Below are 18,191 nucleotides of genomic sequence, written 5' to 3'. Positions count from 1 at the left end.
CATTCCCCAATGTCCACATCAGCAGCGGCTGGGTGAGGCTGAGGTCAGGATCCAGGATCTGAGGTCAGGATTCAGGTCTCCCTTGTGGATGGCAGGAAACCAAGGACTTGACCATCATCATCTGGTGTCTCCCAGGCACACTAGCAACAGGTTGGATGAGAAGGGGAGGCGGGACTCAATCCCAGGCACTCCAATATGGGATGCAGGCAACCCAAGCAGAGTTAACTATACCACGACATCCACTCTGGGACTGTCATTCTTATTCTTCATCATATTGAGTTTGGCAGCCAGCCCAGCGCCTTACTTCTGCAAGCCCTGAAACAGTTACTGCATGGATCCCAGCTCGTGTGATTCATAGTTGATTTGATATTGCTAATTGCCATTCTCCCTGATCTGGGGTTACTAAGCAGAAGTCTCCTGAAGAGACACAGTAACTAGAAGAAACAAACAGCTTTTAGTTTCTTAGAACAAAAGAAATTTGAAAGAACCAAGATGGAGGAAATACCACTTAGAGTTATTTGAGAAAGCAGGCTAAACACATCAGCAATTAAATATACTGAATAAAAAGAAAACTTAAGGACTGAAAAAAGTTACTATAAAAGTCGTTTCCTGATCAGAGGAGGAGAGGGTTGAGAAACAAGGAGAAAAGCAAAAAGAAAGTTCAAAGTTTAGACCTCTGACAGCAACAAGAAGGAAAATAACATTTCTACAGCCAAGAGGACAGGAATGTACCAAGAGGAAAAAAAAATAAAAACAAATCAGTGAGTTAGGAGGAGGCGGGCTGGCTGGGACTAGAGCGAACAATAGATTTTCCACAGGGCCCAGTCCTTCTCTGGTAAATGGGCAAGAAGTACTTCCTGCTGGCTCTGAGCCGTGCCCACTGCTGTGTTTTGGCTGTTTGTTGGGAAGCTTGTAGAAGCTGCTAGCAACACAGTGGCTCACTGGGGTTCACTGAGCAGAATGCGGTTCCAAGATTTTAAGGCAAAAGAGGCATGAAGCCATGGGAGTTTTTCTGAAAAGTACCTTGCTTTGGTTTCTATAAACAGTGTTTCCAAGACTCATAAAAGAATATGGATATTTCTTTTTTTTTTTTTTTTTTTTTGACAGGCAGAGTGGACAGTGAGAGAGAGAGACAGAGAGAAAGGTCTTCCTTTGCCGTTGGTTCACCCTCCAATGGCCGCCGCGGCCGGCGCGCTGCGGCCGGCGCACCGCGCTGATCCGATGGCAGGAGCCAGGAGCCAGGTGCTTTTCCTGGTCTCCCATGGGGTGCAGGGCCCAAGCACCTGGGCCATCCTCCACTGCACTCCCTGGCCACAGCAGAGGGCTGGCCTGGAAGAGGGGCAACCGGGACAGAATCCGGCGCCCTGACCGGGACTAGAACCCGGTGTGCTGGCGCCGCTAGGCGGAGGATTAGCCTATTGAGCCGCGGCGCCGGCCTCGAATATGGATATTTCAAAAGAGAAAAAAGGGACAGCCAAGAAGTGAAACTCATAATTAACTGCTTAGGAAGAAATCCTACCCCTTTCAACAACAGCAACACCAGTACGGGAAGTGAGCAGTATCGGAATCTGATTTTTCTACGTCTTCCAAAAGGAAGGTATGGTCCTAGTGTCACACAAAAACCTAATACTCTGGCCTTCTTGTCATCATTGGTATGGAAGCAGCAGGTCCTGATGAAAGCAACCTCATTTCCAAATCAGCTGCTCCCCTGGGAACACTCTCCTGGCTCCTCTTACAAGACCAGCCACTTCCAGATTTGTCTTAGTCCTGTTTTGTCAGCTTTTTCTTCCCTAACACCCTTTAAACTTAGTAATGAAATGTGGCCTAGAGGTTAAGCTGCCAGTTAGGGCACCCACATCTACATCAGTTCCTGGCTCCAGGCCCTGACTCCAGCTTCCTGCTAATGCAGGGCTCAGAGGTAGCAGGTGATGGCTCAGGTAGTTGGGTTCCTGCCACTAACACAGGAGACAGGGATTGAGTTCCCACTTCCCATCCCAGCCCAGTCATGGCAGGCATTTGGGGAATGAACCAGTGCATGGAATCTCTCTCTCTCTCTTCCTCACTCTCTTTCAGTATCTCAAATAAATAAATTTTAAGGATAAAATAGGAGCCAGCATTGTGGTTTAGCAGGTAAAGCCACTGTCTGCAATGCTAGCATTCCACATGGGTGCCGGATTATGTCCCAACTGCTCCGCTTCTAATCCAGCTCCCTGCTGATGGCCTGGGAAATGCAGAGGAGGGTGGCCCAAGTATTTGGGCTCCTGCCACCCATGGGAGGAACCCGGAAGAAGCTTCTGGTTCCTGGCTTTGGCCTGACCCATCCTCTGCCATAGCAGCCATTTGAGGAATGAACCAGCAGATGGAAAATTTCTATGTATCTCTCCCCCTCTCTCTCGCAGTCTGCAATTCTATCTTTCAAATAAATCTTAAAAATAATTTTGGGGAAGACACTCATAGTCCTAATCTTCAACCCAGTGTTCTTTTCTCCAGATAATCTCTGCCAGAGAACACACCTATTTCCCAATGCTTCATCTGCACCAATGGTTCTCAGATAGGGGACATTTGGCAATATCTGGAGACATCTGTGGTTGTCATAATGGTAGGGATGTGCGTGCTACTGGCATCTAGCAGGTAGACGCCAGAGAGGCTATTAAACATGTGCAATGCCACAGGGGAGAGTTCCCGCAACAAAGAATTATCTGGCCCCAAATGTCAATAGCACCATTAATTAGACACCGTGATCTACACAGATAGCTTGAAATAACTCATTTCTTCATCTGACAAGAACATTCCTATTTTGAGATGTGCCCAAAGTGGGTGGTGCAGGGGGACTGCAGACACAGGCCTCAACCTGAGCTGCACCATGCCCTATAAAACCAGAGCACCCATTTGCAGGTTTCCATGTCTCATTCTACATCAGACCAATGATCTGGAGAACTCTAGGATAACTCCACATCCACATGTCCAAAACTCAACCACTTCAGCAGCTCCCCTTGTACCCACCACCACCACCACCATCACCCACCCCATTCTTTTCTTCTAGTCTCTGTAATTTCTATCACGTCTGCCCAAACGTGAAGGGCAGAAACACTGGCAAACTCAAATTTCCTCCTCTTGCCTAATACTGGATGAAAAGCCAAGTCCTTATGAATTCACTGAATATATTCCTAAGACTCTTCCCACGTTTTTTTCTCCACTGCCCAAGCTCAAGATATCCTTTGCGGTTCAGTGCCTACGAAGACAGATACAACTAACAGTATTGTTTTTTTTTTAAAAAAAGAAAAGAAAAAAAGCAAGAAACACACGCTGAAGGCAATATGAGGGTAGTGGAAAGAACATGTGCTTCAGAGTCAAAAAGAGAATCTGAAATCTTGGCTCTATGTACTGACTGACCTTGAACAATGTACTTATTTCACTTCAGTTTCTTTCTCTTTTGTAAAAAGAGATATGATACCTAAATAACAGGTTTTAAGAATAAAGAGGGCCGGCGCTGCGGCACAACAGGCTAATCCTCCGCCTAGCGGTGCCGGCACACCAGGTTCTAGTCCCAGTCGGGGTGCCGGATTCTGTCCCGGTTGCCCCTCTTCCAGGCCAGCTTTCTGCTATGGCCCGGGAGTGCAGTGGAGGATGGCCCAAGTGCTTGAGCCCTGCACCCCATGGGAGACCAGGAGAAGCACCTGGCTGCTGCCTTCGGATCAGCGTGGTGCACCGGCCACGGTGGCCATTGGAGGGTGAACCAACGGCAAAGGAAGACCTTTCTCTCTGTCTCTCTCTCTCACTGTCCACTCTGCCTGTCAAAAAATAAAAAATAAATAAATAAATAAATAAATAAATAAAAGAATAAAGAAACTTATAGTATCACAGGTAATGACTATGTGGTAGTTACTCTATTATAATCATGTTTATATATACCTCATCTGTTATAAATAATGTATTATTACATTTGAAGTAGACTGAAAATAAAAACCATACACATGTATTGTATTTCTAAATTTATTAGGCTCCTGTAACTCTCTTTTGGTATAAGCGAATGTTTTAGATCTTCAATCCATGCTTATTTGAAAAGTTAACTATAAAAAAAAGGAACAGAGAATTTAATGACAGCAACAGTTTTTTTAATTGTTATTATTTTATAGAAGCCAAACCCAGATGATAGGCAGGGAACATGCTTTCATCCTTTTTAACCAAGCAAAACTGTTTTCAATTCCCAAATTTAAAACTGCCTGGACAGGTTTCTCAGCAGTGTGTCCACACAGCGTGAACTGAGAGTGGACAGCTTGCCACACAACACACTTACTTGTTCCACGTAATGAAAGTTGCTCTCTGTGTTGATATGCCAAGACCAACAACTTGATTCATCTGTATTCCAGCAGCTAGAAGACAAATAAAACATGTTTAAAAAGTTAGTGAAGTTTTTCATTATAATATTACAGTACAGAAAAGAAATGACTTGATGTCATTTTTTCAGACAAACATGTGGCATCTCCATTTGTAAAAATTTTGATTGACATGTCATAATCACACAAAGGAGGGGACTTCAGGAACTTTCTGGAAAAACTGAATTATAATAAGTTATCCTGGTGCACAAATTTTTGAAATTCATTCATTTTCCCCTCAGGGAAAAGAATATAATTATTAAGGTGAAGTCTTATTTTGAACACAAACAGATGTCAAGGCGGCAAATAAACCCAAGTTTCTTTAATACAGAAACTCAAGTGTGTGTGTGTGTGAGTGAGAGAGAGAGAGAGAGAGAGAGAGAGAAATTCTTTTAAAATCAATTTACCCAACATGAGACACCTTTAATTTGAGTTCTGAGGAAAATGTATCACTCCTTATATGAATAATTCCTTCAAAAATGTTTAACCAGAATTTAATCATAGGATACAATCAGACAACCCCAAAGTGAGGTACAGTCTAATAAACTGGACTGTATCTGTGAAAACTGTCAGTATCATGAAGAACATGCTCCAGATTAAAGGAAACAAGAGACTGTGAGCAAAATGGAATACCTCATCTTTGGTTGGATTCTAGATTGTAAAAAGATAAGAGAGAATATTAAAGTCTGAGTACCACAAAATCAATTGCATTAATGTTAAATTTTCTGAGCATGATAACTGTGTTTCGTTTATATAGGAAAATACTCCTTTCCTTTGGAGACAATGTTGCAGTATAGAGGGCTGACAACTAAGCCTTGAATGGTTTGGAAAAAAACAGTTTGTAGAGAACTGAAAACAATGTGAAATATGTTCAGAACTAAGAGAGGGGTCTACAGGTTTCCACTGTATTATTTTTGCAGCTTTTTAATAGGGGTTGAAACACTTCACACTCAAAAGATGAGGAGAAGAAATTCAGACAGAAAGACGAAGTCAAAGAGCTTTTGGAATTTACATTTACAAATCATCACACACCATAGTCTTAAACAAGGCTGCACTGAAAACACTCTTAAACAGGTAAGATTTTATGCCAGGGGGTACTTTTCCAAGTGGTCACGCAGAAAACTAAACAAAAAAAATTTTTTTATAATGGAGGTAACTCAGTTGTAAACCTTATGAGAGTAGGAACTGTGCATAATAACTTTGTTTATAATCATGTGGTACTTTGTACCCAACAGGAAATCAAATCAGCACAAGCTACAACTTAGAACAAAGGAAGGTAAACACTTATTATATTACAGCAACAGAGACAAACCAGAGGAGAAAGATGCTGTTACCTTTCTTTGATAAAGTGCCTCACTGTAAACCACAAATTTCACCCTGAAAATTATGGGAAACTATGTCCCCAATAAAATACTGTATGCATATTATAACATAAGAAAACCATAAACTCTTATTATAAACATAATATACTATAGAGATTATTATTTTCATAAATCCAATTACCTTTGACAGCATCTTTTATTACAGCAATAAATTGAACCCAGAGAACATCAGGATCAATTTCAACCCAGCCAGTTTGAGGATAAAGACTTTCCACCTATTTAAGAAAAAAAAGATTTAGAAAAAACATCATTAAATCATCAAAAGAATCTGTCATAAGACCGATGGTTAAAATAATTAACACATGATTTTATTACCTAATTAACTTTGTTGTTAAAAGTATATATTAAATAAAGAGAACTATCTACCAACACAAAAATATCATAAGCGCATGAGTGTTCATAAGTTTACAAAAGACTTCAGCTTCTTTTATCTTTACCTTTATTTTCCAAATTTTCTACAATGAAAATGTATTTTTATAATAAAAATTAGACTTTCAGAAAATAAGAAACAAACCAAGAAGGATCCAGGTTTCAGTTCAGACTGTGATGGAATAAAAACACTCTATCCTGTGTGTCTCTCTGAATACAAATATAAAATCTGGACAGAGTACAAGGAATAGCTATTTGCGTACTCTGAAAAAGTATACACTAGCAGGCAGACTGGGAAGTGACAAGAACTGCAGCGCTATTAACTTAGTGGTGAGTGCCCCAGATTTCTTCTGACATCTCCTGGCTTGGACCCCAGGCTCCCTGAGAAGCAGAACTGGGTCTCAAGCATGGACCAGGGGACACTCTAGTGTTTGGCTCAAAAAACAGGAAAGAGAACTCCTAACACTCAGGCTATGGGAGAGATTACCCCAGTTCGTTCCCCGCTACCTTGGGTCCATGCTTTTGTACCCAGCCTATCCCCTCCTTGTAGCCACAGTTGTGGGTTTCAACAAGCACCTAAAACACTGAAACTTCCTGCAAGGTGAACCCCCATGGCTACTTTTTCTCTCTCCCACTACTTGACACCAGTTAATACCCAGAAGATTGGGGGGGGGGGTAGCCAAAGCCTCAGCTTTCTGGCCAAGGGACCAAAAAGGGATGCTGTGGGAATCAAAAAGTACCAGAAAGATCTGAGAGAGGGAGAAGCTTGGGAAAGAAACCACAGAAAGTTGTAAATGAACTCTCAGGCTCACCCCAAGTTGCATATGGGTGAATGTAATCTTGAACAGCAGACCAAAGATGTTAGGGACAGAATGAAGGGGCCAGCAGTTGTTGCAGTGGGTGAAGCTGCTGCCTGCAATGCCAGTCCCATATCAGAGCCATAGTTCTAGTTCTGGCTGTTGTGCTTCTGATCCAGCTCCCTGCTACTGAGCCAGGCCCCTGCCACCCACGTGAGAGACCAGGACGAAGTTCCAGCCTCCTGATTTCAGCTTGGCCCAGCCCTAGCTGTTACAGCCATTTGGGGGGAATTAATCAACAAACAGCAGATCTCTTTCTATCCCTCCCTCTCTGTCACTCTGCTTTCAAATAAAGAAAAATAAAACTTTTAAAAAAAAAAAAAAGAAGAAGAGAACTAAGAGGTGGGCTACTGCCCAGGTGCCAGACTGGCCTCCAGGTTGCACACAATCAGGGCAGATCTGAACAGTACTACCCATATTTAGTAAACAGAATTGACACTAAAACTACAGTCACAGACAGCTGCTCAGAATTTGTGGCTTAAGCCCAACTGCAATAATTATCTCCTGAAAGAAAAATATCAATGTAGTTCACAGGAAAAATGTTAACTCACATTGGAAAAGTTAAGAAACAGACAGCAATGCCAAATTTTCTGCTACAGACTAATTTTTTTTTTTTTTTTTTTTGTAAAGCAGAGTGACAGAGAGAGAGAGAGAGAGAGAGAGATCCTCCATCCTGTGGTTCACTCTCCAAATTCCCACAACAGCCCAGGCAGGACCAGGCCAAAGGCAGGAGCTTGGAATTCAATCTGGGTCTCCCATGTTGGGTGGCAGATACTTAAGTACTTGAGCCATCATCATCTGCTGCCTCCCAGGCACATTAGCAGGAAAGTGGATTGGAAGCAGAGTGGGACTCAATCCCAGGGACTCTGATATGGGATGCAGTGTCCCAAGCAGTGGCTTAATCCAATGCATCATAATGCCCACCCCAACACAAACTTTAAAGTGTCTATTATAAAAATATTCTTGAAATTAATGGAAAAACAGAAACTCTCAGCAAAGACAACTGTAGGGGGCCAGCGCTGTGGGTCACTTGGTTAATCCTCCGCCTGCGGCCCAGCATCCCATATGGGCGCCGGGTTCTAGTCCCAGTTCCTCCTCTTCCAGTCCAGCTCTCTACTGTGGCCTGGGAGGGCAGTGGAGGGTGGCCCAGGTGCTTGGGCCCCTCCACCCGCTTGGGAGACCAGAAAGAAGCTCCTGGCTCCTGGCTTCGGATTGGCACAGCGCCAGCCGTGGCGGCCATTTGGGGAGTGAACCAACGGAAGGAAGACCTTTCTCTCTGTGTGTCTCTCTCTCACTGTCTATAACTCTACCTGTCAAATAAATTAAAAAAAATTTTTTTTAAAAAGATAACTGTAGTAACCACTTCATTATGTAGATATACACTGAGGTAAATATACCAAAAAGGTAAAAATACCAAAACATCATGTTATACATCTTAAATATAAACACACTTTTCTTAGCAAAATTAATTAATTAATTAAAAACATTGAGAAAAAATAGACTTGAAAATTGAAATAATCAAAATTTAAAACTTACTGGATAGGCTTAATGACAAAGAGAAGAGAAGAAAGATCAATGGACATGATCTAATCTGAAGAACGGAAAGAAGATGGGTGGGGCTGGCTCTGTGGCATAGCAAGTAAAGTCGCAACCTGCAGTGCCGGCATCCCAGTTCAAGCCAGTTCGAGTCCCGGCTGCTCCACTTCTGATCCAGCTCCCTACTATGGCCTGGTAAAGCAATAGAAGATGGTCCAGGTCCTTGGGCCCCTCCACCTGCATGGGGGACCTGGAAGAAGCTCCTGGCTCCTGGCTTTGGATCAGTGCAGCTCCGTCCACTGCGCCCAATTGAAGGATTAACCAGTGGGTGGAGGACCTCTGTCTTTCTCTCTCTTTCTCTCTCAGCCTCTGTGCCTTTCAAATAAATTAATTAATTTAAAAAGATGAAGATGGGAAAAAAAAAGCCTCCAGGATGTATGTGATAATAGCAAATGGTCTAATATTTGTGTAATCAGAATCTCTAAAGAAGAAAAAAAAATTGTCAGTGGAGAAAAAAAGTGATGTTAGGAAAGTTACAATGCTAAAAGCTTCCCAAGTTCAGTGAAAGATTTAAAATCTATATATCTGAAAAGCTTGAAAAACCCCTACCAGAATATATCCAAAGGCTTACACACTCAGATACATCATAATTAAAATGCTAAAAACTGGGAGCTGGCACTGTGAGTAACAGATTAAGCCTTCGCTGCAGCACCAGCATCCCATATGAAAAGACCATCATTTAATAATTCTAAAAGACAAGACCATCATTCAAGAATTCTATATCAAAATTCTATATCAAAATTCCAGTAGGATTTTTTCTAGAAAGACAAAATGATTGTAAAATGCATAGGGAAGGGAAAAAAATCTAAAATAGCAAAAATTAAAGAAGAAGAATCATATTATTCATTTTCATTGTTTACTATAAAGCTACAAGAGCCAGAACAGTGTGCTACCGGCATAAAAACAAGAAAACAGATCACTGAACCAGAATACAGAGTTTACAGTTTACAAACAGACCTGCACAAACATAGACAATTGATTTTTGACAAAAAGACAAAAGCAATTTTATGAGGAAAAGATCATTTTTTTAAAACAAACATATTGGAAAAATTGGCCATCCATAAGTGAACATATCAACTTTAACATAAACATAGCTTACACAAAGACTAACTTAAAATCAATCAAGATCTAAATGCAGAACACAAAACTGTAAAACACTAGAGAAAACATTTAAAACATGAGAACATTTTTCTGACTTGGGGTTAGGCAAAGAGTTCTTAAGTATGACACCAAAAGTAGGTTAGTATTCATAAAAAACTGGTAAGCTGGACTTCACAAAGTCAAAAACATTTCTCTGTGAAAGATACTCTTAAAGAAAGATAAATAGAGGCTAACAGAAAATATCTGCAAATCACATAAACCTAGAACAGTATGTAATGTTCAGAATAAATAAAGAAATCTCAAAACTCAACAGTTAAGGAAAAAACTCAATTAAGAAATGGCCAGGGCCGGCAGGCATAGTAGGCTAAGCCTCTGCCTGCAGCACCAGAATCCCAAATGGGCGCTGGTTTTTTGAATCCCAGCTTTTCTGCTTCTGATCCAGCTCCCTGCTAATGGCCTGGGAAAGCAGCAGAAGATGGCCCAAGTGTTTGGGTCCTTGCACCTGCGTGGGAGACCCGGAAGAAGCTCCTGGCGCCAAGCTTCGGATCAGCTCAGCTCTGGCTGTTGTGGCCATTTGAGGAGTGAACCAGCAGATAAGAGACCTTTCTCTCTGTCTCTCCTTCTCTCTGTAACTCTACCCTTCAAATAAATAATGAAAATCTTAAAAAAAAAAAGAAAGAAAGAAAAAGAAATGGGCAAAAGACTTGAACAGACTTGAACAGACACTTCACTAAAGAAAATACATGGATGGTAAACATGTACATGAAGTATTCAACAGCATTAGCAATTAGGGAAATGTAAATCAAAGCCACAATAAGGGGCCAGAGCTGTGGCACAGCATGTTAAGCCACCACATGCAGTGCAGGCATCCCATATAGGCACCAATTCAAGATCCAGCTGCTCCACTTCCAATCCAGCTTTCTGCTATGGCCTGGGAAAGCCATAGAAGATGGCCCAAGTCCTTGGGCCCCTGCACCCACCTGGGAGACCCAGAAGAAGCTCCTGGCTCCTAGCTTCAGATCAGTGCATCTCTGGCCATTGTGGCCATCTGGGGAGTGAACCACCAACAGATGGAAGACCTCTCTTTCTCTATCTCTCCTTCTCTCTGTGTACCTCTGACTTTCAAATAAATAAATAAATCTTTAAAAAAAGAAAGCCACAATAAGTTGCCACTCATTTGTGGATAACTAAACTAACAAGTACTGATGAGGAGGTGGGACAACTATAATTTTGATACATTGCTAGTAAAGATGCAAAATGGTATAAACATTCAGGAAAAGTCTGGCAATTTCTTACTAAGGTAAACGTTCACTTCCTATACAACCCAAGAATCCTACTTTTGGGTATTTATCCTAGAGAAATGACAATCTATATTCCCATTAAAATCTGCACACAAATATTTATAACTGTGCTATCTATAACCACCAGAACTGAGAAAAAAACAAATGTTAAAAGACGTAAATGAATATATACATCCATATAATAGACTCAGAAATAAAAAGGAATGAACTATGGATATATTCAACAAACATGAATGAGTCTCAAAGACATAATATGAAAAAAGGTCTCAAAAGACTACTTATGATATGACACCACTTACATGACATCCTCAAAAACACAAAACCATATCATTGAGAATAGATCAGTGGTTACCAGAAGTTAGATATGGGGGTGGGAGGTATGATTACAAACAGCTGGTATAAGAGAGTTTTTTGGGTTACTCATACACATTTGCTAAAATTTATAGGCCAAAACCATACCCCAAAAAAAGTCCATTTTATTTTGTTAAATTAAAAAAAATTGACAAAAATCATGATTTCAAATTAAAACAATGGCTTAAACACATATATTTATTTCCAATTCCTCTCAAGACTCTACTAAAAGAAAAACATTAAGGGCAAGCAATGTGGCATGGTTGGTTAAGGCACCACCTGTGATGCCGGCATCCCATGTGAGCGCTAGTTCAATTCCTAGTTGCTCTACTTCCCATCCAGCTCCCTGTTAACGGCCTGGGAAATAAGTGGAAATTCCCAGGTAGGAATCCCAGAATAAGCTCCTGGCTCCTGGATTCAGCCTGGCCCAATCCCAGGCATCGTGGCCACTTGGGGAATGAATCAGTGGATGAAAGATCTCTCTTTCTTCTCTCTGCATAACTCTTTCAAATAAATAAGTAAATCTAAAAAATGTTCAAAGGCACAAAGAAAAAGAGAAAGAGAGCAAACAGGATCAGACTAGATTTTTAACAAATGTCTTTGATATGAACAGTGAGTGGCCAGGTGGTACACGGCTTAGAACAGGGAACAAAATGCCAGTACCTCAGTCCCTGCTTGGATTACACTATGCCTCTGCTCAACTCCTGGCCCCATTCACGCAGGGTCAAGCCATTACGCCATTAAAAATATATAAAAATATATATATAAGACAAGTCTCCTATTCTTCAGAAGGTGAGAACCCAGAGGGCAGGGAATGTGTCCTTTTTGTTCATTTGTCCTCCAGTGCCTAGGATTTCCTAGGTTTTCCATTAAAAAGGCAAGATGTATGAACAAAAATGAAATATATGAGCAAACTCTCAGAGGGAACAGATTCTAAGGTGGAACCTTGGAAATTAGAAGACCCTCTGAACACTGAAATTCAGCCAGCCAGGGCTGAATGTAGGACAGATTCAGTCTTTCTGTGGATGGCCAATTCCCCTTTTCCTGCCAAACCACCACACCTCCCTAACCCGGTAGAACCTAGGAGATCCGCCCTCTGGAGGAACTGAACCAGAGAAGTTCCACACTGGCAAATTTCAGATATAGCTGTGTTAGGGTAAGGCATGGTATTAAAAAAAAAAAAATGAACAATTAATTAAGCAAGATCACAATGTAGGGGAAATCTCTCACATGTAAGAAATGGGTAAAGCTTAGAAAAAGGAAACTCTGAGGAAACAGTGGCAATGTGGGGAACATAAAGGTGACACAGGGTGACATGGAAAATAAATCTATTATTCCCCAGTGAGCTCATCAGAAACAAAGATGTAATGAAATCTATTCCATTTCCATCAAATAACATCAATTAAGATTTTATGGCTGGTGCCACAGCTCAATAGGCTAATCCTCCACCTAGCAGCACCAGCACACCAGGTTCTAGTCCCGGTCAGGGCACCAGATTCTGTCCCGTTGTCCCTCTTCCAGGCCAGCTCTCTGCTGTGGCCCGGGAAGGCAGTGGAGGATGGCCCACGTGCTTGGGCCCTGCACCCCATGGGAGACCAGGAGAAGCACCTGGCTCCTGCCATCGGATCAGTGCAGTGCGCCAGCCGCAGCGTGCTGGCCGCGGCGGCCTTTGGAGGGTGAACCAATGGCAAAAGGAAGACCTAGCTCTCTGTCTCTCTCTCTCTCTCACTGTCCACTCTGCCTGTCAAAAAAAAAAAAAAAAAAAAAAAAGAGAGACTTTATGACTCTGATGGTAATGCACCAACTATAACAAATACTTCCTTATCCCCAGAAATTCAATGTGGATACCACTGTTTTGGGCCTTTCAGACTTGACAGTGGTCCTTCCAGGTCACTTCCTCCCATTCCACCAACCTGGACAGCTCACAACATCCCATACAAGTCGACACAGTGAGACCTGTTCCTCTACACAGCACCAAAACAAAGCCAGATCAAGGATATTATCAAAGTCAAGAAAGAAGTGTCTTTTGTTGATTAAAAACAAAATGAGAATACTACCCACAGAGGGCACACAGTACTAAAGAGCGCCCTGTTCCCTTGGAGGTGGACTCTGTCCTGTTCCTCCAACCAAGATGTTACTTTCTTTTATGGTTTCTCATATTGGCATGATGTTCTATTGGGGGGGGGAGGGGTTTGCCGTAAATCTTCTCTCCTCTTAAACATGAAAAAGTGAACGCTATGGAAACAGAGCTGAAATCTTCTGAGACGCCTAGTACAAATCTCCAAATATAAAGGTTCATGCTTGGAATTCTCTCTCTCTCTCTCTCTAAAGATTATTTATTTGAAAGGCAGAGTAATAGAAAGGGAGGAACAAACCCAGAGATAGAAAGAGAGAGAGAGAGAATGAATCTTCCATCTACTGGTTCACTGCCTAAATGACAACAGCCAGGGCTTGACCAGGCTGAAGCCAGGAACTCAGAACTCCACTAAGGTCTCCCATAAGGGTAGCAAAGGCCCAAATACTTGAACCATCATCCTCTGCTTTCTCAGGCACATTAGCAGAGAGCTGGATGAGAAGCAGAGCACCCAGTAGAACTGGGGCTCTAATATAGGCTGCTGGCCAGTGAGCCACAGCTTAACCTGCACCACAAGGACGGCTCCCAGTTGCAATTTATAATAAAAGATCATAGGCCGGCGCTGCAGCTCAATAGGCTAATCCTCCGCCTGCGGCACCAGCACCCAGGGTTCTAGTCCTGGTTGGGGCACTGGATTCTGTCCCGGTTGCTCCTCTTCCAGACCAGCTCTCTGCTGTGGCCCGAGAGTGCAATGGAGGATGGCCCAAGTGCTTGGGCCCTGCACCCGCATGGGAGACCAGGAGAAGCACCTGGCTCTGGCTTCAGATCAGTGCAGTGCGCCAGCTGCAGCACACCGCTGGAGTGGCCATTGGTGGGTGAACCAACGGCCAAAGAAGACCTTTCTCTCTGTCTCTCTCTCTCACTGTCCACTCTGCCTGTCAAAAAAAAAAAAAATCACAGACTATCTTCCTCTTGTTTCTAAAGTACGATATATTAGGCCAGCGCCGCGGCTCACTAGGCTAATCTTCTGCCTGCGGCGCCGGCACACCAGGTTCTAGTCCCGGTCGGGGCGCCGGATTCTGTCCCGGTTGCTCCTCTTCCAGTCCAGCTCTCTGCTGTGGCCCAGGAAGGCAGTGGAGGATGGCCCAAGTGCTTGGGCTCTGCACCCCATGGGAGACCAGGAGAAGCACCTGGCTCCTGGCTTCGGATCAGTGAGGTGCGCCGGCCACAGCGTGCTGCCGGCGTGGCCACTGGGAGGTGAACCAACAGAAAAGGAAGACCTTTCTCTCAGTCTCTCTGTCTCTCTCTCACTATCCACTCTGCCTGTCAAAAAAAATCTTTTTTAATTAAAAAAAAATTCCTGAGGTGGGCATTGTGGCATAACGGGTAAAGCTACCACCTGTGATGCCAGCATTCCATATGGGTGTCAGTTCAAGAACTGGTTGCTCCACTTCCAATCTAGCTTCCTGCTTATGTGCCTGGGAAAGCATCAGAGGATGGCCCAAGTGCTTGGGCCCCTGCACCCTTGTGGGAGACCAAGAAGATCCTGGCTCCCGGCTTGGAATCTGCCCAGCTTCGGCCATTGCAGCCATTTGGGGAGTGAATCAGCAACAGATCTCTGTCTCTCCTTCCTCTTTCTCTCTATAACTCTGTCTTCCACATATATAAATAAATCTCTAAAAAATAAATCCCTAAAACAAAAGTACTTTGTGTCTGGAACTGTAAGAGAGATGGTAAAAAGTATCCTTGTGTTTGTGATAAGACTTGCAAAAAGATAAGGAGGGACAGATGTTTGGAGAAGCAGTTAAGACACAAGTTAGGATGCCTGCATGCCACAATAGAGTGCCTGGGATCCAATCCCGACTCCCCCTAAAGATGCCAGTTTCCAGCTAAAGTGTGCCCTGGGAAGCAACAGGTGATGTCTCAAGTAAGGAGTATGCAAGGTAGGGATGGAGAAAGAAGAAAGAAAAAGCAGATAAGATGCACACCATCAGCAGTGTCTGCCTGTCTCGGTGCTTTGAGGCTGGGGGTGGGGAGAGGGTGTGGGGGCAGTGTTCCTGCACAGCTAATCAGGGAAGGGAAGGGCGAGCTGCTGCAGTCTCCGCTCACTGTCCTGGACGCAATCCTGAATGGAAGCTTAGTGTTGACAAATGCTTAAAGCAGTCACTACTTGTACTCCAGCTGGACTTATTCCTGGGATGAGAAAGATCTCCGTGAGGGCGGAACAAGGCTGCTGGAAATGGTACCTGATGGCTCCTGTCCTCCCTAACACTCCTAACTTAAAAAGATGTTGTGTTGGAAAGAAGAAAAAAAGAGTAGCAGATCCAAAAAGTGTGATTTGCCAATAAGCATTATTCCAATAACACATCATTAAAATAAGAACAAAGAATACCAACTAGCTGGCTGCTGACCAACTTTATCAACAGTTCCAGGCTTTACTAGCAACAACCAACCAAGACTGGTAGGTTTCTCAAAGCAGGAGATATCGACGGGAATTCTCAATGACCACACAGCCCCTACCTCTGATACGCAAGGGGGTCAGCAGGTTGGGTGAACAATCAGTAGTCAGTAATGGTGACCACTGAAGAATAAACAAATTTAAATTATATCAAGACTTGAGCAATTAAAATGTACGTAAAGACGGACTTGGAGGTCTATCAAGGAAATGAAGAAAAAAATCAAGCAAATCACAAATCGCCCTCTGGCTGCAAACGAGCTGCTTGCCCAGTTCTGCCCCGCCAATCACTTCAGTCCCACCCGGGTAAGGACGGGAGGCGAATCCCCCAGGTGACAGGAAGCGAGCGGGCGGTCCCGGGCCCCACGCCGGGCCCCTCGCGCCTCAGCCTGGCTGGAAGGGCGTGCGGGGTTCAGTCCAGCCCGGGGAGGGAGGGCGGGGATCCAAGGACCGAGGGCCCTCCGATGCGGCAGGTGGACGCGTGCAGACCGAGTGAGGCAGACCCGCCGGCTCGCCGCCCGCAGCCCCCATCCCGGGTGCTCCGCGAGCCCCAGGCCCGCGCCCCGACGCCCGCTGCCGGGTCACCTTCTGAGTGCTCGAGCCGCGGATCCGCGCCGCCCGGTCATAGACGTGGCAGCGGATCACAGAGCTGCCCACGTCCAGCCCCAGCACGAAGCCAGCGCGCGGCGCGTCGGGCGCGCTCTGCTCCGGGCCGCCGGGCAGCCCAGACATCCTGATCCTGCACGTCGCTCCGCCGCCGCCGCCGCCGCCTCCCCCGAGCCGGCGCGCTATGAGCGGCCGCACCTCAGGGGCCGAGCGCGCCCTGCCGGGCCGCCGCCCCCGGCCCGCCCCCGGCCGCGAGATCCGCGGGCGGCCCCGCCCCTCCGCGGGCCCCGCCTGGCGCCGTGACGTCACGGCCGCGCGCCCGGGGCTGCGTGGGCGGGCGCAGGGCAGAGGGGTGTGGTCGCAGCCTTGAGTCAGAATTCTCTCTCCTTCCGTGCTTCCCGCGTGGGCTGAGCTGGGCGCTGCCTTAGCCCTTATAATTCTTTCTCTAGTAACTCCTAACACCTTGAAGCCGCCTCTAGTACTAGGAAAAGGAAAGTGACTTCAAACTCGAGGTCCGGCCGAAAGTGTTTATTAATAAACTGCGGGGTCCACCAAGACTTCTCTGAAGACGTGGGAGCGTTTGAACGAATCTCACGCGTCAATAAATACATGGTACACGAAAGACGAGTACGACGCATGGTGCAGGCGGCCCGAGCGCTGGCCGGAGAGGACGGAGGGCCCTGAGGCGCTGGGTGGACACTCACGTCCCGCCCGGGCTCGGTGCAGACGCCCTGCACCTGCCTTCCGCGGGCAGTGGCCGGGTGGTGCAGCCTGCTCCGCCCGCCCTCCATTGCAGCGTCACCTGGGAGTACCTAGGTTTGTCAGAGTGGGATGCATATGTGCTTTCTGTGAAGGTGTGTAACAGTGCAGAGTGATCTCCCGAGAACGGGGGCAGGCTTTGCGGTGCAGCCAGTTAAGCTGCGATGGTGCAGGCATCCCATATCGAAGCCCAGGTTCAATCCGTGGAGCCCCACTTCAGATCCAGCCCCCTACTGAAGCACCTGGAAAAGCACCAGAGGAAGATGGCCCAAGGGCTGGGGGCCCTGCACCCACTTAGGAGACCTGGGTGGAGTGTTTGGCTTCTGGCTTTCTTGTGGCTTTTTGGGGGAGTGAACCAGTTGATGTAAGATTCTCTGCCACTCTGCTTTTCAAATAAATACATCTTTGAGGGTCGGCGCTGTGGCGCAGTGGGTTAACGCCCTGGCCTGAAGCGCCGATGTCCCATATGGGTGCCTGTTCGAGACCTGGCTACTCCACTTCCGATCCAGCTGTCTGCTGTGGCCTGGGAGGGCAGTGGAGGATGGCCCAAGTCCTTGGGCCCCTGCACCTTCATGGGAGACCTGGAAGAAGCTCCTGACTCCTGGTTTCGGATCTGCACAGTTCTGGCCATTGCAGCCAATTGGGGAGTGAACCATCAGATGGAAGACCCCTCTCTCTGCCTCTCCTCTCTCTGTGTAACTCTGACTTTCAAATAAATAAAAAAATCTTTTAAAACAAATAATTAAATACATCTTTTAAAAAAAAAGTATCATAAGCCCAGTCATTCTGTTGGTCAGGGTGTCCTTGTAACCAACTTGCTTTTTACCAGTTTAACCAGATTGGCGTTTTGGCCTTATAACTTGAAGCTTTATACCCTGTCCTGTAGTACCGATTTGTTCTAAATGGCTTCAGGTCTACTGTTACCAGCACTAACCATTTTGTTCAGGAGTGTGTATGTGTGTGA

General features: G+C 45.1%; 1 protein-coding gene across 6 annotated transcripts in view; it reads right to left on the bottom strand.

Moving 5' to 3' along the window:
- Positions 1 to 16,733, bottom strand: part of GK5 (glycerol kinase 5) — an 88,796-nt gene extending 72,063 nt beyond the window's left edge. For 3 of the 6 annotated variants that reach the window (XR_016232750.1, XM_017346816.4, XM_089331107.1), the window contains exons 1-3: positions 16,448 to 16,728; positions 5,880 to 5,973; positions 4,298 to 4,373 (exon numbers count right to left, since the gene is read on the bottom strand). Coding sequence is in view for 4 of the 6 variants with exons in the window: in XM_017346816.4 (XP_017202305.2) it covers positions 4,298 to 4,373; positions 5,880 to 5,973; positions 16,448 to 16,594 (317 nt within the window). In the remaining 2 variants the exon portion in view is untranslated. Of the gene's footprint in view, positions 1 to 4,297; positions 4,374 to 5,879; positions 5,974 to 16,447 lie in introns of all 6 variants that reach the window. The other 3 variants (XM_051859010.3, XM_008266275.5, XM_089331108.1) reach the window with 3 other exon arrangements.
- Positions 16,734 to 18,191: the final 1,458 nt, after the last annotated feature.

The sequence above is a fragment of the Oryctolagus cuniculus genome, chromosome 4 (assembly GCF_051225735.1).
Source record: "Oryctolagus cuniculus isolate XC-2025 breed Fujian yellow rabbit chromosome 4, ASM5122573v1, whole genome shotgun sequence".
Classification (NCBI taxonomy): Eukaryota; Metazoa; Chordata; class Mammalia; order Lagomorpha; family Leporidae; genus Oryctolagus; species Oryctolagus cuniculus.
This window is presented reverse-complemented; position numbering and strand designations above follow the sequence as displayed.